This window comes from Barbatula barbatula (genome assembly GCF_947034865.1).
Source record: "Barbatula barbatula genome assembly, chromosome: 18".
NCBI lineage: Eukaryota > Metazoa > Chordata > Actinopteri > Cypriniformes > Nemacheilidae > Barbatula > Barbatula barbatula.
The window spans coordinates 11,077,740-11,099,340 of record NC_136781.1 but is presented as its reverse complement, the minus strand read 5'-3'; the positions used below and the strand labels follow the sequence as shown (position 1 = coordinate 11,099,340).

Below are 21,601 nucleotides of genomic sequence, written 5' to 3'. Positions count from 1 at the left end.
TGATGCTTGGTACCGTTACAAAGCATTCAAAGTTTTTCTAGAAGAGCTAATAGGAGAATACACAATTAATATTAATTCACACAAACAAATGTACAATTTAATAATTTTTTTAGAATAGATATATGTCCATCATTTACATAGGCCACATACCTGACTATCACAGAAGTAAACTCTGGGAATGAAGGTCGCGCAGATGTTTCACGTTCAATCCATGTCGCCACTCAAGATACAACAAAATGTGATGTCATGCATGTAATTATGGAGCATCTCTTTTTCTTGTTGGGGGTGGGGGTAAAGAAAGTCTGCAAAAGCATGTGCATGAGTAAAAACACCAACACTGCTTATTAAAAACTGAATGGATTCCTTGAAATCTAATCATTGTTTGAAATCAAAAAATTTCCTAAGTATAATTTAGAGTGTTGGATATTCTATGTTTGGCCTGGGCTGTCCTATAAATCCTGTGGTCAAAGAGAGACAGAAGGCTTCCGTGACCTTTGACACTGGTTCACACAACCCCCAGCCCCACTACTCCAAAGTGGGCTGCATGTGCCCTATTGTATTAGTCTTCAAAGAGAATTTCCTTTAGTGTTCCCCGTGCCGTTTCATCCACAAGTTCACTGTGTGTGTGTTTATTGTCAAAACTTCTTTAAACGACACGCATATATTTTTTAGACTAGAAAGACTTAAAAAATAAAAAACACATTCCTAAAAAGATTTTAGGTGAAAAAAATTAGATGACAAACCCAACCAAAACTGACGGTATGTTGTGAGCATCCTTTTGAACTTTAACCTACTTTTGTCCCCCGGAGGCACAAAGAACGGCATTAAAGCATTTTAAAGTGAAAAAGGAAAACTATAGGGTGTATATGAATGTATATTTAAGTAATATGTATTATGACAGAACAGTTGCAAACCAACCAAGACAGTAAATAACAGTACAATGTTGTTCTATTTAAAAAAGTTTGTACTGTAATGAACAGACAACACAGAGTTGTACTATTTAGTTATGGTTTGTTTTTTGCCTATATAAATACTTTTAATGAAATAAAGAGAATTATGTCAACATCATTATCCTTTGCAAAACAGTATCTATCCTCAAATTTTTTTAAATAACTTTAGATAAGCATTGGTGTTAGTAATCCTAATTAGTTCTTGGAACTTATGAACATTAATTAAAAAATTTGAGTATTTTTTACTAACACTAATTAGATGTAATTACCAATTAGTAGTGTCAATTAATCCCCAAGAGCAGTTTTAGACCTCTGCCAGCTAACAGTGGAGGAACAAGTTTGCTTTATTGGATGTAAGTGTAAAGTCTGCCACCAGAGGGCGCGTGGCGTTTGTGACGCTTCATGTGAAAACAGGAAGTTGAGTTCAACAGGCGCCTTTGTCAACGACTCCAGTGTTGTTTGTGAGTATCGACCGCTAATCGTACAGCTGGTTTTGACCTGTAGATAGGCAGCAAAACACACAATTTACACGTGATGTGTCAAGATTATACCAGATTTTAGCCCAAAGGGTTTAATATTGAAAAGAGCTCAAACGTGATTAGTTATGGCTGGACTACACTACAAGGCTTTTAAAATCTGAACACATCTTTCTTTTTAAATAGACATCATACACTTGCAGACTTTTTTGAAAGTTTCAGAAAGAAACACACTAACTGAAAAAAATCTGCAGACTGCCACAGACTTTCTGCAACAAGTCCAGACTGAAAATCTGAGCAAAAGTCTTGTGTATTTTAGCCTACATGTGCCCTTACATGCAGGTACATAGTTGGTGGTTACTGATGAAAGAATGCATGCATTTATTGTATAAATTGGTTTAACTGTACAGTCAATTGTGTTTGCTGTACCGTTAAAATGACTTCACTTTTTAAATCGAATTGTTTTATAACAGTAATTCAATTAATAAGAAATCGAATTGTTTTGACATTAATTCAAGTCATAGAAATGAAATAATTTTATATTTATATTTTAGTACCAAAAAATGTAGTGTTGTTATCCATACCCTTAGTTTTAACCAACTCACTTTAATCATAGCTCATCATTGACGTTTGACAAGTTCAAACATGGACATCACAGAGGAAAACACTAAACAGGGGTCAGTGCCACTGAATTCCAGAGTGGATCAGCACTGGGTGGAGAAACTCTTCCCTCCTCATTTCACTTTAGAAAACCTGCTGGAGAACCAGATCAACACAAATGAAAATCATTTCACAGGCATTGAAGAACCCCAGAGGGGCCATCGAAGGCAAATCTACCTAACTGCTCTGAAAGAGGTGCAGCACATTGAGAAGCTGCAAAAGAAAAAGGCCCTGACAAACCGAATCATTAGACAGGAGCGGCCTGCAAACAGAATGTGTTGTGAAGAAGCAACCCATGAAAACCTTACAGACCACAGCGTGGGTGAGAAAGACACGAGCATTTGGAATGAAAGGGACATCAGCAAACTACTGGCTGGTTTTGCGGAGATGGCGCAAGACCGATGTCAACTAATTCACAGGCTCAGCACTGCAGAGGAGCGGTTAAAAGCAGAACGTGAAGAGAAGAGAAAGCTGCAGGGGTTGGTGGAGAAACTGGAGGAACGGTTAAGCCTCTCCAGCAAAAAAGCTGCACGTCAGTCCCTTGTGATAAATGATCTAAAGACAGAGGGGCAAAAAATGAACACGCAGTTGCACAAGCTTGCAATACAGGTCAGGGAAAAGGAAGAAGAGGTACACAGTTGTAATACAAATCTGAGGAAAGCAAAAGAAGACTTGCGGAAGAGAGAACAGGAGCGCTTCGATCTTGTAAGGGAAATGGATAGGGTACAAGCGCAACAGAGGAGTGAAAGAGACAGACTGGAGAAAGTGGCTGAGATTGAAAATGAAGCTGCTCTTCTGAAGCTTCAGAGAGAGCTGGAGCGGGTGCAGAATGAATTGTGTGCTGAGAGGAACAGTCATGCCCGCAGTCGTGCAGCTCTCGACCTCTTATGTAAACACTTCAGTAGCCAATGATTAGAGTTGCAGAATTATAGAAATGTTTTAACACTAGCTCTGCGTCCTGAGTCAACTACTTGCATACTACTCACTACTAATACTCACTACTAAGGTACACTATCCAAAGAGGCCCATAGGAGCCACCAAATTCAACATGGTAATACATAGAAATTACGAGAAACCAGTATGCCGACAGCTCTTGTTAAGTGTAATCGATATTCTGTTGGTACAACTTGAGTTGTGTAACTTGTTTTCGCAGCTGTTAATAGTATATCATAGGTAAATGACAATGAAAAGCAGTGGATGTTCAGAATGTGTGCATACTATAGATGGTTTCATCGGACGGATATGCATGGTCCAAAGTTAACCTCGGTCTTATTGAATATAACAGAACAATTTAATTTATATTCATATTATATTGTATATTAATTGTATTCAACTGTCAACAGTTGTTGAGTCTTTTGTTTGGGCCACATACTGTTTATGTTGTTACAGTTGATATAAAAATTAGATTTAACGGTCAAGAAGCAGGTACTTGGATTCTAAAAGCATGTTATCTTGGACACATGGTCTGTGATATATAATTTTAACTTATGGTGTGATCTTGAAATGGTGACTTATCACTGGATCTGTAAAAACTGTATTTGATATGGTTTATTTTAAGACATTTTATATTATCGTTCACATGCCTGCAACTTTTAATACATTCAACTGGTTAAATAATGGATAATAAGTCAAAGAGTGCCATTGTTTATTTTATTTTCAATATGTCCCCACACTACTCGATTTTAAAATAAAATTATGTACATATATAATCCTCTCACACAGTAGAAAATATAACAGGAAACTAAAGGGGAAATGAGTGAAAAAGGCAACAGATGAAAAATAAGCATATAGCAAATATCAGTCAAAAGCTGAAGTTAATATAAGGTGAATGTAATCCACCATACTGTAAATTTCTTAATATATTTTTAACCTCTATTCAAGAGTACCTTTGCTAAATGGGAAATCAGAAAGTGCAAGGCTTTTATTTATTTAAGGACAATGCCTTCTTTAAAATCATAATTGAAATAATCACATCTGACCAAAAACCCACGAAACATTGTGCTCTTAATATCTGTGGAACCTTTGGCAAAAGGCAGGTGCACATATGCTACAGTTTAAGACAAAAGCAATGTGATTTTACACTGGTTGCAGTTAATAAAAGCGAAGTATGGCAGCTCATCTTGTTTCCTGTTTGCACATTTGAAAAGTTACAATTACAATTTCCACATGCAAAAGTCACACCACCTGCAAAAACATCTTTGAGGACATTCTGCATAAACCAATAAAAGCTTTCGGAGTAAAATTGTGGCTCAAACAGTGCTCCTCTCACACCTGTAACATTCTAGGTATCCAGTAACAAACTGCAAAACAGAAATTGTTTCCCTTGTAGGTCCTATCCAGCATCTGTAAACTACAATGTTTCCCATGTTGTAAAGTCTTCAGTTTTGCTTGCATTATTTAAACTGCTGTCCCACATCCACAATATTATATTGAAACTAACAGATGCCAAGTGAAAAATAAACAGCACGTAGGAAATTAAAACCTATGAGGTATATGAGAAAAGACTTTGTGCAAACGGAGTACATCAAATATATATTCAATTTAAGAGTCTATTGATTAGAATGGAATATCAGTAGAATCCTGTTCTGCATTTCATCTAAAACTTCCAAGAGGTACTGAAAGATGCGATCCATAGGAGAACGGAATTCTAGGCATAAGATTTAATGTGTGTTACCACAGTTTTGGCTCATTAAAGTCTAAAAGTGCAAGACATGAAAAATGTGTTAAACTGTCTTTCCTATTGCAACCATCTGTTAATCTCTTCATTGGCTAGTCTAAACTGTCCATCAAATGGCAACACGAGGAATGTCACGGCACACCCTCTTCCAGCAGTCGACATTCAATTGGTATTACAGTGTATACGTTGGGGTTATCATGTCTTGCACTAAACTCGTGTACCGTATCTATGAACCCCAAATTCCCTTCGCATGGTTCATAGAAAGATATTAAATTCTGTTACTTGTTTTTAACGAGTGCTGCTTTATTACTCATTTTATTGGTTCAAATGAAGCAAAATTCTCCTATAAGTGTTAGCCCAAGCAAAACAGAATAATACTACAAATCCAATGTTAGAGATAAATGTAATAGAAGACCCAGAATGACCGAGCTACTTTAATAAGGCACTCATTTAATTGGAAATTGAGTGCAGACTCCGACATGACCACTAAACTCTACGGGGAATCGATTTTTTTTAATAAGCCTCACTTTGTTCGACCATCTGATAGATTTTCTGAATGTTCTTTAGTAAAATCAAGGTAAATTTTGGTTTCTGTATGGAAAGAAAGAACTATAACTTTACTTCCCACCATTTTAATGCTCACAAAATTTGGTTTTCTTTTACACGGCACTCATGGCTTTCCTGGAGCAAATCTACCCGACTTTGTGCAAATATGCCAACCCATACATGTAGCTAATACACTTTTTCTAGATTCATACCTTAAAAACATTAAAAGCCTTGAACAGGCACTGGGTATATTTTTAATCGGTTTGGTAAGATTTGCCTGTGTGACAAGGTAAAACTGCTAAACTAATTTTGTACATGAAGTAACAGTCTTAATATATTTAGATCTAAAAAAAAGTTTTGGGTATAAATGGAGTGCTTGGTTTCAGCTCCTCTCACAGTAAAAGCCCGCCTGCCCCCATGTAGAGACACATACTGACATTTCTCTGTTTTTTGTTGGATGTGAATAGATTTCGTTCTAGCGATGCCTTTCTTTCTTGGACTTATTTGGTTTTCACTCCTATTAAATTCACACCCACAAACCACATCACTAGCCGAGCTCACTGGCGTTATGTTGCCTTGCTTTCTTTTAGGACTCTTCTGGAGGTACAGGCCGTTTGAGGTCCCGAATCTGCTTAATGAGATAGTTCTTCTCATCACAAAACTGCTCATCCTCAGAACGGTCTGTCTGAAAGTGGCTTAGGAACTCCACCAGCTTGGACTGGTTCTTGAGTAGGATGTCCAGCACGGGCTGTGTCTTACTGGGGTTAGCCACAAACACCTAAAGCCATAAAAAAATTGCAGTTACTACATCGACCAACCAATCAATGTTTTTGCAGAATGTACAATTACACATTTTACAAAAATCTTAAGCAAACCAAATATATTACATTACAAAGAATGCACTTTGAGCAAACTCAAACATACCTTAAAGACATGAAAGGCTTCAAACTGGATGTTGCGGCTGTTGTCTCTCAACATGTTCATCATCAGTTTCAGATTCTCAGCTCGACTGATGTATTTGGTCATGACTGTGAAGTTGTGTCGGTCCAGCAGCAGTTCTCCCAAGAGCTGGACACAAGTCGGTAAAAAGACACTTGAGCGCATCACCCAACATTTGCTTTCTTTTATTAAACCATGCAGCGTTTGTCATGCAGTATTCCTTGTAAGTTAAAGTATGTGGCTATTCAAGTTACGAACAAAGATACCGTATTTTGATCTTAAGACTTCATTAACCTTCTATTATGTGTACATCCTGGTGGTTCAATTGTTGCCTCAAGGGTTAAAATACCATAACGGCCTTGAATTATTGAAAAAAAAAACCATTGTGTGTTGCAAAAACAGTGTTTTATTCTCACCTTTAGAGATTGACGCTTGGTGACGTAATTCTCAGAGTGCAGAAGTTTTTCATACTCTGTGAACACCTAAAAAAAGGCATTACACAGACATCAATGCTAATCTTTATTGAAAGGAGTTGGTTTGGGTTCTCGCATTTAAATTCACGAGTGCATATACTACAGTATATGCATGTTGTACTTCATAGGCAAGACCAGGTCATTAATACCAATATTTGTTGGATGATTTCCACTCCCAAATGATATGTCTTCATTTAGGACAGTAGAATATAATTGTTTCACAGTGTGAGCATAATGTTTTTAGATGGTTAGGTTTATGATGATACTGAATTAGAATCGGCAGATTCTCAGGGTTGCAGTATTGCTCTGACATTTTTCTTTAATGGTATCGTGCTATCCCTAGTTTACAACATTTCAAACAAGAATATACCGACATTGCAAGGTGGACTTTCAGAGTTGAAGTTGTCATTTCTAACTATTGTAGAAAAGCATTATTACACCATTGGTGTAGTTGTACTGAATGTGTCTTTGTGCGACAGCTGAATCACGGCCGTGCTGTACAAGAGGTCATTCTGTCTGAGTGGAGCAGGCAGAATCACTGTTATACAAGTGCACTTACACATGAAATATTAGCAATAAGAGTAACTCACTCGGTCATAATTTGTCTCCAAGAAATCTGCACACATGATCTTATGTCTTGTCAGGAGATCCTAAAAACAAAATGACAGATTATAGGCACATTTATTACGTTTATCAATGCCATCGTTTGAAATAAAACAATTAACCTCAAATGTATGACTTCACCGGACAGAAGTCTCAGGTAACTTATGTAAAGAATGGTCAGTTTATCACGAACATAAATATCATGTCATCATTTACTCATTTAATAAAACTAAGACTTAGTTTTTTGAACGGAGGAGAAACTAGAAAAGAATGTTGATGTTCACTGTTATTGTGTGGGAAGAAAAAGAGCAGCGAGGACTGAGGCTATCAAACAGGTTAAAGAGGAGTTAATGGTGATAGGATGTTCATATTTGTGTAATATTTGCCTTTAAAACACTCATTCGATGATGCACTGTTCAAATGACACACCTTAAAGGACGCAAAAGCGTCTGAGGCAATGTCGAAGGTAGACAGCTCCACATAGCGAAAGAAGCAATGAAATTCTTCCGAGAACAGAATGGTTCGGGCCAGAGGTTCATGACGCAGGCACTCCCTCAGCATCATGCCACAGTTAAGAGCCACTTCTGGGGCTTCGTAGCTACATTTGAGAGACAATACACAGTGCATTTTATATATGCTTTATACTGTATATACGACCCAAAATAAACCACAAAGTCATGATATGACAACGGTGTCAATAAATAGATACATTTCTGCTGTAAAAGCTGAACACCACTGACATCTTAACCACGTGGACAGGAAATGGGGCTGTACAACCACAGTCTACCATAACATCAATTGGAAAATCCAGTGTAATCAATAGCTTCTGAATAAAAGTGTCATGACTGTGGCCTGGGGTCTGGAAACGTACCCTTTCAACAGCATGAAGAGGATCTGTGAGTGGGAAGAGATGTACTCTACAGTTGGTGTGCGAGCGCCAATCTGGCGGCGTACTATGTTGCTAAACAAATGAACCACATCCTTCTTTCCCTTTGATGAACAGCGCGTTATAAAATCAAAGAACAAATGAGAGTTAAGGGCATAAAGCAATATATCTTCAGTTATATAACCGACAGCAGCACAGAAGTCCTTGATAAACAAATGAGACATTAAAAAAGAAATACTCACCTCAAAATCGATCCTTTGCAGATTCGCTATGAGGGAAATTAGGAGGTTGGTGTTATACAGCTCTTGAGCAAGCTGGGCTACTGCCTCAGTCTGAGGCTCCTTGTCTCCAGTGCCAGACAGCACCTCTTTCAATGACGCCAGGTTTTTTGATACTTCCTCTGCAACCTACAGGAGAAACAGTCGGTTTGTATGACTCAGAGCAAAAGCACTGAAATACACAGCTGGATTAAAACATGCATCAAAATAAAAGCACATTGAAGAAAAATAAGATTGACCTTTTCACATTTTTTGCTTTCAGAAGCTTCTAACTTCTCCAAGTATGCAACATTCTCCTTTAGGCTCTTCACTATATCTGCAGGGCTCTTCTGGGACTTCCCAAAGGGGAATGGCATGATGTTTAGCTAGGGTACGTGTCGGATGTTGAATGACGATATAAATGTTTCACCTTTAAAGAAAACACAATATTGAAAGTTTTTGAGGATTTTGGCAAGAATGACAAAAACTTATTTTGAAATATACTTGAAATAAAGAAGTAGGCAAGTATTTAAAGCAATGGTTCAACCCAAAATGTACACAAAGAATATCTATTTTGAAGAATGTTTGTCATCAACAACACTGCTACACGACGGTTCGCTTGTACTGTTTGGACACAAGACTAATGGAAGTGAACGGGTACCACGTTTTTTTTTGGTCACAAAGATTCAAAATATCTTATGTGTTCTGCAAAATAAAAAACTCATAAAGGTTTGAAATAACAAGAGTGGGAGTAAATGATGGTTTTGGGTGAACTATCCCTTTAAAAATAAAAATCGTGTCAACACATATTGTTATTGACCATATTTAGTTATACAATTCTAAGTGTTTCATAAATAATAATGGCTAATATGGTATTTTTCAACAGTATTGTTAAAAAATATTTTACAACATTACAAAGATATTTAACTAAATAGACTAAGTTATAAAAAAACTTTACAAGTGTGATATATTGTGACAATTTTTATTATGCAAGTAGCCCAAAAATGGCCTCATGAATGAACTTAGTAACTTTAACAAGTGTGTCAAACATGCTTCCCACCAACAGTTACCCATACGGACGGTTCACCAGATGTGGAAGCATGACACATAACACGTCGAGGTATTAAAAGTCTTTACATCGTTGTGCAAGAGTTTGTTCAACTTGAAGTACAGCTAAGTGAGCTAAGCTAACCTCCACCCAGGAATCATCGATCAACACTTCTCAAGAACTCATCTTAGTCACTTCAACATGTAATATGCCACGCTGGACGTGCTTACCACGAACACATTACTCAAAAACACACGGGGTAAATCAAATCCAGCACTTTCCCAATCCTTCAGCTGGATGGACATGTAGCCATTTAACGTTAGCTCGCTGGCTAGCTGACTTGTGTCTGGCATGATCGTCATGGCCAAACAAGCTAGAAAAGCACCCGTACACCAGGAAACCGATCACTTATTGTGATCTTTCTCCGCCGGTGTAACATGTCAACGTGAGGTTTAATGTTAGTCACATTGCAACTTCTAAGCCCCTGAAAAGTTTCTGTTCGGCACGCAGTTAGAGCTGAACGTTTCAATTTATCAATGACATTTTTGACAGTTGATCCAGTCGCAAGTGTTGTAAGCCAATCTCCGCCGTCTGTTATCGAGTACGGAAAAACGACGATCAAGACTCATTTAAAAGCAAAGATAAAGTAAATATTTTAAAACGTGAAGTTTAAACGCCACATAGAGGGGGAAATGACAAGCAACACGTCTGGCTGAGTGGATGTGTGTCGGAGGTGGAGGAAAAGCAGACACTCACCGCATACACCAGCCCCAAACGTCCACTTTACAGTCCGCGATGAGAAAACAAAACTCGACCCGTAGGCAAATAAACAAAGAGATACGGACTCAGTTCAAGCTATGAAGAACATACTATGTTTAACCCCTTAAGTAGAAGCTATTTCAAGTGTAAGTAACCGCGGTTAATTTAGGAGTGGTTGGCTACTTGTACAAGACAAGCGTATGGTGCTCTACTTTATCAGGGAAGTTGAAGAGAGTTTCTGTTACGCCCCCTTTTTTAAATTGACGTAAACTCACAGCCAATCAGCGCTACAGACGGGGCGCACACCCTGTGCAGACGTCGAACTTGAGATGAATACGAGACCAAACTTTGAAAAAAGCACGTTTTCTTTTAATTACAAACCTAGTAGAGTTTACATTTGCAACATGTTGTTGCAAACATTTCCTATAAATGGATATTCCCGTCAACGTTTAGAGAAATGTCGCTATGTAATACCAAATCCAGACGTGTGGCGGTTTTCTCTCCTGCTACTGTGGTAAAAACGACCAGAAGTTTAGATGGGCCGTGTAAAAGAACTACATAATAATGACAATTTTCACTGAAATGCGCTTAAACCAAGTAAGTAAGTTTTATTTCACAATATATTCTTCTTTATCGCTGAGTATATGTTATCAAATGACCTAATCTGTGTGTGCTCGCTCGTTCTTTTCCTCAAGCTATCTTGACAGTGACCACCGTACGTAAGGGGGCGTGTGTTTTAATGTCGGTCAAACGTGCTTTTCGCAGCGTGCGACGTCACTCGAACGCCTCGCAATGGTGAGAAGTTGAACGTACAAGCTCAGCGAGAGGAAGAGCGAGAGCACGCGCTCCCAGCCATTCTAAATCTATCAGCCCATTCAACTCAGCGGCGGTAAGAACTTCTAATGTCAGATTGACTTTAATTTACGGTTTTAAAGTTGTAGAATAAACGGGACGAGCGGAAAAATTGTGCGGGATTGCTTCGTGTATTTATTTGCGATAGAGACATTTCTTATGGCGGGTAACCACACGTGAAGCGGAAAAATAATAGCGCAGATAAAGACCTATTGTAAATATTAGCCATAATTATTGTTTATATTCATCCCAGAGGTTCAGGTCGAAAATGTATCTTACAATTGTGCTCATGGGTATTTTTGTAGCTACTGTTTGACCTGGGCCTTAACGGGGTGCACTTAGAGAGAGGGGGTAAAATCTTTGCGTGTCAGGTGACAGCTGACACGTTACCCGTCACTCCTGCCTCGCGACCAGTCACTGTTTTACGTGCCTGCCACAAGATCGGTCACTGTTTTACGTGCCTGCCACAAGATCGGTCACTGTTTTACGTGCCTGCCACAAGATCGGTCACTGTTTTACGTGCCTGCCACAAGATCGGTCACTGTTTTACGTGCCTTCCTCGCTGCCTGGGACTGTTTTACGTGCCTGCCTGTAGCGCGATTATGTTATAACACGCATGCGCACTTTTGTATTTTGACAACGTCATCAACGAATATTTGTTACACAGCGTTTAAAGTCTTATTTTTATGTTGTTTATGCTATTTATTTCGCTGTGTTATCATCCTTGGGTCCATAATTTTGGGCTGCTTTCCTGTATTAAAATGTGATATATAAATACAGTTTCGTTAAAGCTAAACGTATTAGCTAAAAATTATAAAACCAATTACATAAAATTTGTTTAAAATGCTAAATATAATTTCAACATATTGTGGTGAAAACAGCCAGTATGGAAAAAACTTTTAATAGCAGGCAAAAGTATATTACAATTGTTATATACATTTTCCCGCATGGTGTATTTATCAAAAATAGCATAGAATGATACTATAATAGTTACATATGTAACATGAACCATATTTATGAACTCCCATCTGCTCCGAAAGGTCTGTGTTATACACATATTTATTAAACTTAATTATTTATTCTTTTAAAAAATATTAATTGATATTTGGGGAACATTTTACGTTTAGTTTTCTAATTTGTTAAACATGAAATACATAAAGTTTTGATGTTTATAATGTTAAACTGTTTCTCTACAAATTTTTTAATAAGGTAATGATTAGACATACAAAGCAGTATATAATATGTGTTCAGTGCAAACAACTTATTTCAGTGTTAGACAACTTCAGTTTCATAGTTATTTTACAGTTCATAAAGCCATAGCATTTGGAGCATTAATTTGTACTATTTAATACTACAAAACAATCCAACATAAGTAATGTAATGAGAGGAAGCAGTGAAGCAGAGTTTACAATAAAGGCCTGTTTTAACAGATTGGATAACAAGCAGAATCAGAATGTATCACACCCCAGAAAATTCACACAACTTCTTAGAACAAAAGCATCAATCAGCCCCCAAACCCCCCACCCAAAGACAAACACCACCACTCATCCTCATGATGACATTGAATTGGAGAGGTCTGTGAAGTTAACACACTAATCTATGAGAGAGATTTTCATAGTCAAGTAGTTTATTGTCATTTGTCCAGCGTGACAAAAGAGAGAATAAAACACACCAAGGACAGTGTGGCGAGCAGGGCGGGACGAGAGCCGTGAGGGATAAGCGCAAGGATCGGTCGCGTGAGTGATTGAGTGTCAGCTGTGCGTGCACCGCTCCGGAAGCATAAGAGAGGAGCGACATGAGTGTATGACAAGAGAGGACCAGGCCCGAACATGTTAAGTTGTAGTTATCTTCTTTTACGTCCGTGTTTATTGTTTATTTTATTTTATTAAAACGTTCGTCGGTTCCCGCCTCCTTCCTTCCTGTTTAATGTTCAATGATGAGACCAAACACGAGCGTGCGTTTCAGTAGTTGTTTTACTAGCGAACCCCGTAGCCCGGGACTGGCAGACCAGAACAATCAACTGTCGATCACAGCCCGTAACACTTCCCTTTTATGGAACTTTATTACAGTTTAACATTAAAGTGTAATAGATCTAACTTTAACAATGACATGTAGCCTACAGTAGGCTATATGAAAGATGCTACAAGTTACATAACATTTTGCAAACATATCTAGGGTATGACTGTTTTTAATAGTATTGTAACAACCGCACGAATTATAGGAAGGTAGAGATCAACACACTCGGATGGCAGTTTACAAACAACTCTTTATTAATTATAAAATGTATTACTCAGCATTTAAAACACGTTACCCCCCTTTCCTCGGGCACAGGCGAGATTGGTCCACAGTCAGAACAGCCGCACACCAGGCAGGCACAGGGGGTGCACAAGAGATCCGTTTATCCAATGGAGAGTTTCCAGGTAGGCGGCCTTCCGTTCAACACGGCGGATATCCAAGAACTTTGCGGTATCGTCCTTCGACCAGCAGGATCACCCTCTACAGTCTCCGTATGACACGAGTATTCGGATACCTTGGTCAGCAGATCTCCTAATTCCAAGTCGTACACCTCACTACCTAACACAGGAAGCCCCCCACTAACTGTCTGTCTTCACCGCCGGAGATACTGGTTATCCCGAGCGGCCGTTTAACGTTACCCCACATGTGAGAGCTCGACCCAATCTCTTTCTCCCGAGTAGAACTCAAGCCATGCTTAAATAATGATCCTCTCCTCTCGAATCAGCTGTAAACACTCATTTAATTAACCACGTCCATCCCTTCAAATTGAGGGGCGTGTCCATCAATATTCATCACAGTATTTACAATTAGCTAATTTTGCAAACTTTTGTCTGTAAATAAAATATTTAACTGTAGATTTTAGAAGTTCAGAATCTTTCAAACATTTACAAGCAGCATGACATGTGAATAAATCAGTGACAGGCAGCATAACATGCGAATAAAACAGTGACTGGTAGCGAGGCAGGTGAATAAAACAGTGACTGGTCGCGAGGCAGGTGAATAAAACAGTGACAGGCAGCGTAACATGTGAATAAAACAGTGACTGGTAGCGAGGCAGGTGAATAAAACAGTGACAGGTAGCGAGGCAGGTGAATAAAACAGTGACAGGTAGCGAGGCAGGTGAATAAAACAGTGACTGGTAGCGAGGCAGGTGAATAAAACAGTGACTGGTCGCGAGGCAGGTGAATAAAACAGTGACAGGCAGCGTAACATGTGAATAAAACAGTGACTGGTAGCGAGGCAGGTGAATAAAACAGTGACAGGTAGCGAGGCAGGTGAATAAAACAGTGACAGGTAGCGAGGCAGGTGAATAAAACAGTGACTGGTCGCGAGGCAGGTGAATAAAACAGTGACAGGCAGCGTAACATGTGAATAAAACAGTGACAGGTAGCGAGGCAGGTGAATAAAACAGTGACAGGTAGCGAGGCAGGTGAATAAAACAGTGACAGGCAGCGAGGCAGGTGAATAAAACAGTGACAGGCAGCGTAACATGTGAATAAAACAGTGACAGGCAGCGAGGCAGGTGAATAAAACAGTGACAGGCAGCGTAACATGTGAATAAAACAGTGACAGGCAGCGAGGCAGGTGAATAAAACAGTGACTGGTAGCGAGGCAGGTGAATAAAACAGTGACTGGTCGCGAGGCAGGTGAATAAAACAGTGACAGGCAGCGTAACATGTGAATAAAACAGTGACTGGTAGCGAGGCAGGTGAATAAAACAGTGACAGGTAGCGAGGCAGGTGAATAAAACAGTGACAGGTAGCGAGGCAGGTGAATAAAACAGTGACTGGTCGCGAGGCAGGTGAATAAAACAGTGACAGGCAGCGTAACATGTGAATAAAACAGTGACAGGCAGCGAGGCAGGTGAATAAAACAGTGACAGGCAGCGTAACATGTGAATAAAACAGTGACAGGCAGCGAGGCAGGTGAATAAAACAGTGACAGGCAGCGTAACATGTGAATAAAACAGTGACAGGTAGCGAGGCAGGTGAATAAAACAGTGACTGGTAGCGAGGCAGGTGAATAAAACAGTGACAGGCAGCGTAACATGTGAATAAAACAGTGACAGGTAGCGAGGCAGGTGAATAAAACAGTGACAGGCAGCGAGGCAGGAGTGACGGGTCACGTGGCAGACTGACGGGTCGCGAGGCAGCTGCCACCTGACACGCAAAGATTTTACCCCTACTGCACTTAGATTTAAATACCCGGTTTAAAATCATTTGGGGGAATCACGATTTTCCATAGTTTTATAATAGTTCAAATTAAGGAGAAAGTGAAAGAGGCTGTGGACCAAACAAGCCCTTTGTCGCAGGCCTGCACACCCCCTTTGCCTTTTATTTATTAACACAATCTAAGGGAGGCTTATTTTTTACTGTAACTATTTTAGAGGGGATCATTGAGGCTATGTGCAGGTTGTATCAGCTGTTCTGCTGGATACGGTGTGTCGCGCGCTGTGTTGCTGTTTGTGTTGTAGTAGCGCGAGAGCAGTTCTCGGCTATCATGGCAGCGGCTCTGTAGCGCGAAAGCGGGTTTAGCGACACTCTAAACAGCACGTTATAGTTCTTCATACACAAAATTGACGATGAATCGATGATCGTTAACCACCAAAATGTGGGATTATTTTGTTTGGGGTTTTGGCGATGCGCTAGGCGTCTCTTGAATGATGTGTTTTGTGAACTCCGCCGGAGCTGCTAGGTTGGCTATTGCAGTGTTTCCAATACGCCACATCTATTTATTTTTTTGTCAATTTAAGACTGTGTTGTTTATATTTGCTTGCTTTTATTCGTGTAGGTTTGTATGACGCATTTTGTTACTATTTTGAAATTACCAGTGTGTTGTAGTATACGAATATCACATAGGTTTTAAGTGAAATATTTCTAATAAAAGTGCCATTTGTTTTAGGCTTAACGTAGATGAGCTTGTTGAAAATATTAAAATATTTCCTTCAATTATATATTTTTTTGTGTCTTCTGCTTAAAGAAAGGTCTCATTCCAGTTTACTTATAAGTTGTTTGTTTCAGCTTTTGTTTGATGCATCCTGATAAATTCATTGTAAACGTTTATGTTTCTAAGTTATAAAACATCACTATGCGTTAGTAAGTGTTCCCGAGATTGATAATATACCTAACAATATTTATCGTTCATCCATGTGGACATTATTTTCAAGACACTTTCTGCACCTCTTTGAGCTCTGTAACTTAAACATAGAAGACCGAAACTTGCTAACACAAAACATCACATTCCAACACAAAACATCACACAATTAATCATTTTCATCACTGTTTTTTCACATTATTACAGCCTGGCTTCTTTTAGCTATGACTAAGACAAGAAGGTTCAAACATAAGTGTAACATGAAATTGAAATCACGGAATGGAAATTATTCATAAAATTAGCAATTAAAACAATATTACTAAGAAAACCTGTTTTTGTTTAGTGGTTGTCTTAATCAATAAACAAACTACAGTTAGTTCAGAATTCAGCTGCCAGAATGCTAACCAGGTCCAGAAAATATGATCACACAACCCCAATGTCATCAAGCCTTCACTGGCTACCCATTAAGTATCGAATTGACTTTAAAGTTCTTTTAATCACTTAAAACGGTTTAGCCCCTACCTTCATAGCCGAGCTTCTATCACACTACAACCCATCATGCTTTCTAAGATCTAAAAACTTTGGACTTTTGATAACACCTAGAATAACCAAATTCACCAAAGGGGCTAGAGCTTTCTTATACTATTTGAGAGTCAGACACACTCTCTCAATTTAAATCTAGATTAAAGACACATCTTTTCAGCCGAGCATTCACTTAATGCAACCTATGCTTAATGAACCACTGGGAGACTGCATTTATAAACACCATGCACTGTACTGTATTTTATCTTTTTTGTGTTTTTCAGCTTTTCTAATTTCTCCTGTAAAGCTGCTTTGGAACAATGCGCACTGTGAAAGGCGCTACATAAATAAAATGAATCGAAAACACTTTGATTTCTGTTGTGGATGAACACTCTGTAAAGCCCAATAAGTAGAGCGTTGCTTTAGAAGCAATTCCCAGGGAACGTGCCCAATAAAACACTGATAAACAATATATATTAAATGCACTGTAATGTCACCTTGGATAAGAGTGTTCAGCCAAGTGCATACATGTTATTAATATCTGCATCTGTAAACATTGGTTGTTACCACGTTTCCTTTCAAATCAAGGTTAAAATATACCAATTATTAAGATACTCATTAGTTTTAGGGCAATAATAGGGACGGACTATAACAATACTTAAGTAACAGAAGCAGAAAATGATTGCCAAGGAAGATTTATTTAAAATGCATTATGCAATTTGTTTAACAGATTCATGAAAACAGGTCATGTCTGGACAGAGAAAAGGAGCTTCAGCACGTCTTCGTAAATGTGCCTTCTGTAGAAGTAACCGGGACAAGGAGTGTGGACAGCTTCTGGTATCAGAGAACCACAGGGTGGCAGCCCATCACAAGTGCATGGTATGTGAGCTTGTCTACCTGGTTCTTTCCTTTGGTTAAAATGGAGGGATAAGGATCATTCATATTGCTACCTATAGAACAAGTACAGACATACCAATAAACGGCTAATTACAACACTGGTGTCAGGGTGTTATAAAACAGTGCGTAATCTAATGTTAAGTTACGATTATTTGACAACTTGTACATCTGCCATTTTTATTCTTTATTTATTTTAGTTATAACTTAATAATTACTCATTTTTACTCAGCTTTTCTCTTCAGCGTTGGTGACATCACACTCAGACAATGAAAACATTGGAGGCTTTTCCATTGAAGATGTAAAGAAGGAGATTAAGAGAGGAAATAAACTGGTAAGCATACAAACCAACACGCTTAAGGTTTTCAGTTAAGCTACATATAGAGAATCAACATGACAGCAAAGCAGGAACTGAGTTACCTGGTCACTTCCTGTTCAGATGTGTTCTTCCTGTCACCGGCCTGGGGCGACGATTGGTTGTGATGTCAAGACATGTCGGCGGACATATCACTATTACTGCGCTCTGTGGGACAAGGCTCAGACCAAGGAGAATTCCTCACAAGGAATCTACCTGTGAGCATTTTGATTGTACGGAGATTTATAAAACACAATTATATCCATTTAATGGCTTTTAATCGTTTGACGTTTTGCTTTTTGAAAATTAGTGTATATTGTCGGAAACACAGAGACGCCTCTCAAGACGCAAGCGATGGTAATTGTCTTTCTGTCATTTTACAAAAATAACTTGCATTGTTTAATGTTGGGTGATTGTTTAATGTAAAACTTGAATTTATTGATGTACTTTTACTTCCCAGATGAAGAAGGAGTGGCAGCCAATGACTCAGATTCTTCTCCATCAAGGAGCAGGGGCAGGGGACGTTTTGAGAAAAGTAGAATCAGAGGTGTATCGCGTGGACAGTCAGATGATACACGATCTACCTCTTCACAAGGCAATGAGGATACAGAGACCCCCTCACATGTAAGCCACTGCACATACAATATAACCTATGTCATGTTTTTTATATTTAATCCAAATGGGACCAAGGGTTGCACTATAAATTATAGAGTTTGAAAATACATTATACACTGATTTATACTTCATAAGTTCTAAATACTTCTATATTTTATCTGTTAGATAAATAGAAAAATGCATTGCTTGCTTTTTTATATAAAAGACTCAGTAGAGAAAAACAGTAGACACTGTGGTCTAGTGATCTGGTTAGCTGAGGTTATGAATATGAACCCATGAATGAGTCTATACCCAAATTCTCACCCATGTGATTCTTCCACTGCATATACAATGGAGTGCTTTAAAACGTTATTTCTCCCCTTCTTTCCACCTTAAATACCTAAATAGATGCATGTATTCCATATACCCTTTATTTTATCTCTAGGGAATTTCAAACTCTAGGGAACACATGCTGCCAAATACATAAATGTGAATTAAGACATCAAATATGGTGCAGGCAATTGTCTCTGAAAGGATTTGGCTTTATCACATTCTCTTTGTAATTATTGTTTGTTCTGTAATTGCATTGGCTGGTAAAGACACAGCATATGCTAATAGTGGTGTGGTTGTGTGTGCTGCAGCGGGACCGTTCTCCTCTGAGAGGCAGCCCTAGTGATTCCGGCCTTCGCTGTGGATTCTGCCATGCTGGTGAGGAAGAGAATGAACTGCGGGGTGTGCTTCATTCTGACAGTGCTAAGAAAGTTGCTGCCCACTACAAATGCATGGTGAGGATTCCTGACTGAAAACTCTGAAACAATTTGAAAATAGCCAGTCCTTTATTACAATACAAAAAAAAGTATTTCATAGTTTGTAGTAGACATGTTATTTTCTATATAATAAAGTGTCTGTTGGTTGACTGGATGTAGATTTGACAGGGTTGTTTCAGCTTGTTAAACTGAAATTGCATTTTTGTTTTTATCACAGCTTTTCTCTTCGGGAACTGTCCAGCTAACTACCACTTCACGTGCTGAATTTGGGAACTTTGAAATTAAAACGGTTATTCAAGAAATAAAGCGAGGAAAAAGAATGGTGAGATTTATCTGGTTTGACGGTCCATGGCCTGTATACTGACAGATACAGTAATATGTTTATTCTTAAGGGAAATATTTTCTAATGTATTCTTTATTTCAGAAATGCACCTTGTGTGCCCAGCTAGGAGCCACCATAGGATGCGAGATAAAGGCTTGCGTAAAGACCTACCACTATCACTGTGGCCTGCAAGACAAGGCCAAATACATAGAGAATATGGCCAGAGGCATTTACAAGTACGTTCTGTCTAATAAAAGCTTTTTAAACATGAATGAGTAATCTGGCAGTATAACGTTGGCATAATGTTGATTTTGCTTTTTGATTTCATAAGACTATATTGTAAGAATCACAGCGGAAATGAAGAAAGGGATGAGGAAGATGAAGAGCGGGAGAGTCGCAGTAGAGAGAGAGCTGCTATTGACAACAGAGCAGATCCTCCGCTGCAGGTCAACGGCAACTAGGTGAGATTCATCATACATATTGTGTAGTGTAATGATCAAATTAATTCTGTGGATGTTGTATTTACACATTGCTGTTTACTTTGTATTCAGTTTAGCAGAATGTAAGAAAAGCAAATGTAATGTTTTTTCTGTGTTTGATCAGAAGAAATGTGCTCATGTCAGATCCTGTCTTTTTTCAGATGACGCATGAAGACAGACGACACTATCAATTGGGGCAAAATAAATATTTTTGTATAATGCTTCAGAAACTAGGGGCCACCTCACAGAACCTGACAGTTTCAGTTTTCCTCTCTTTAAGACAGTATTTCGTGGACAAGACGACATTGATATGTTACTGCGGTATAAGTCATAACATAGTTGGATAGGTTTTATTTATACATATGGTATAATAATACTTCAATACATATGACTGGATGGATGGATGGAACAGTTTCATCTACTTCTGCTTGCACCCAAAATTCCATCTTTGGAAAGCTGTTCTTTGACAGGAGCCACCAGAAAGGACTCTCTTTGACTGTCTAGAGAAACATCTTCAAACCGTGAACTTTATTAAGCCTTTAGAAATATTTCCCTTTCAACTGTTTTTTTCCCTCTCTCTTGCAACATGTATTATATTTTATTACTGTATTATACTCATGAGTAATATTGGATATCTGTGGTTTTCTTTTTAGTACTTGTCAGGATTAAAGAATATCGGCTAGCATGCACTTTTCTTTACATGGTCTGACATTGTGGTCATTCTTTCCTTATTTCACTAGAAATAAGACCCGCACCTCATTTCACGAGGTAGTTGCATATCTCGAAGTACACACCGATGCTTTTATTTTGATTTGTCACAACTGCAGAGCACTTCTGGGTAAAGCTTTTATCTAAAACATCCTAAATATCAAACATTGGGGCCGGTTTCACAGACAAGGATTATTTTAAAGGGATACTCCACCCACAAATGAAAATGATGTGGGAATTACTTAACCTCAAATTGTTCCAAACCTGTACAAATTACTTATTTCATAATATATTTTTGTGTTCAAAAGAACAATATTAACAAATGAGATTTCTGGGGCAGTCAAAAAATTAGTTAGTCAAAGGTGCCCAGGTTTTGTTTCGTTTGTTTTCCTACATTTTTCAAAATATCTCCTTTTGTGTGTTACAGAACGAAAAACGATTTATATTATATTTTAAGTGAGCTTTTAATGGAAACGTCTTTACGTAAAACGGCACAACTGAGAAAATACACTTTTGCTGCGCCCCAATTCTCCTTATACTATGCACTAAAAGTATGTGCTTTTGTCGTGGAAAGGTATGTACTGCTTATGTTATGTAAAAGTCTGCACATTTTGATATGTAACAACATGCACGCAGGGACTACTAACAGGAAACAAACGTTGCAGTTGCTGCCCAGTGGCCATTAACTGTCACACAAATCAAAACACAGCTCTTCTTTTCATTTA

At 38.5% G+C, this 21,601-nt stretch overlaps 3 protein-coding genes across 4 annotated transcripts; 2 read left to right on the top strand and 1 right to left on the bottom strand.

The window, feature by feature from the left end:
• Positions 1-1,252: 1,252 nt before the first annotated feature.
• On the top strand, positions 1,253-4,203 carry ccdc160 (coiled-coil domain containing 160). The gene is made up of 2 exons (XM_079479182.1): positions 1,253-1,411; positions 2,043-4,203. The coding sequence occupies exon 2, from the start codon at positions 2,072-2,074 to the stop codon at positions 2,996-2,998; it is 927 nt and encodes a 308-aa protein (XP_079335308.1). The 5' UTR covers positions 1,253-1,411; positions 2,043-2,071; the 3' UTR covers positions 2,999-4,203.
• cab39l1 (calcium binding protein 39, like 1) lies at positions 3,617-10,572 on the bottom strand. The gene is made up of 9 exons (XM_079479181.1): positions 10,272-10,572; positions 8,728-8,897; positions 8,453-8,617; positions 8,196-8,314; positions 7,754-7,922; positions 7,312-7,371; positions 6,665-6,730; positions 6,234-6,377; positions 3,617-6,087 (listed from the first exon to the last, which is right to left on the bottom strand). The coding sequence occupies exons 2-9, from the start codon at positions 8,842-8,844 to the stop codon at positions 5,896-5,898; spliced, it is 1,032 nt and encodes a 343-aa protein (XP_079335307.1). The 5' UTR covers positions 8,845-8,897; positions 10,272-10,572; the 3' UTR covers positions 3,617-5,895.
• Positions 10,561-21,019, top strand: phf6 (PHD finger protein 6). Of its 2 annotated transcripts, none has more exons than XM_079479180.1 (11): positions 10,561-10,871; positions 17,488-17,636; positions 17,884-17,985; positions 18,091-18,224; positions 18,317-18,363; positions 18,467-18,630; positions 19,242-19,385; positions 19,585-19,689; positions 19,792-19,925; positions 20,021-20,150; positions 20,330-20,876. In XM_079479180.1, the coding sequence occupies exons 2-10, from the start codon at positions 17,505-17,507 to the stop codon at positions 20,148-20,150; spliced, it is 1,092 nt and encodes a 363-aa protein (XP_079335306.1). In that variant the 5' UTR covers positions 10,561-10,871; positions 17,488-17,504; the 3' UTR covers positions 20,330-20,876. The 2 variants fall into 2 exon arrangements, with proteins under 2 accessions (XP_079335306.1, XP_079335305.1); XM_079479179.1 differs by lacking the exon at positions 10,561-10,871 and adding an exon at positions 10,998-11,163 and having other exon boundaries at positions 20,330-21,019.
• Positions 21,020-21,601: the final 582 nt, after the last annotated feature.

Bases quoted from the DNA above. Each gene is read 5' to 3' on its own strand.
- ccdc160 (XM_079479182.1), top strand. From the start codon at position 2,072: ATGGACATCACAGAGGAAAACACTAAACAGGGGTCAGTGCCACTGAAT.
- cab39l1 (XM_079479181.1), bottom strand. From the start codon at position 8,844: ATGCCATTCCCCTTTGGGAAGTCCCAGAAGAGCCCTGCAGATATAGTG. The intron at 6,378-6,664 runs GTGAGAATAAAA...ACTTGTGTCCAG, and splicing joins CCAAGCGTCAATCTCTAAAG to CTCTTGGGAGAACTGCTGCT. The intron at 6,088-6,233 runs GTATGTTTGAGT...TTATGGCTTTAG, and splicing joins AAGCCTTTCATGTCTTTAAG to GTGTTTGTGGCTAACCCCAG.
- phf6 (XM_079479179.1), top strand. From the start codon at position 17,505: ATGTCTGGACAGAGAAAAGGAGCTTCAGCACGTCTTCGTAAATGTGCC. The intron at 17,637-17,883 runs GTATGTGAGCTT...ATTTTTACTCAG, and splicing joins CAGCCCATCACAAGTGCATG to CTTTTCTCTTCAGCGTTGGT. The intron at 18,631-19,241 runs GTAAGCCACTGC...TGTGTGCTGCAG, and splicing joins ATACAGAGACCCCCTCACAT to CGGGACCGTTCTCCTCTGAG.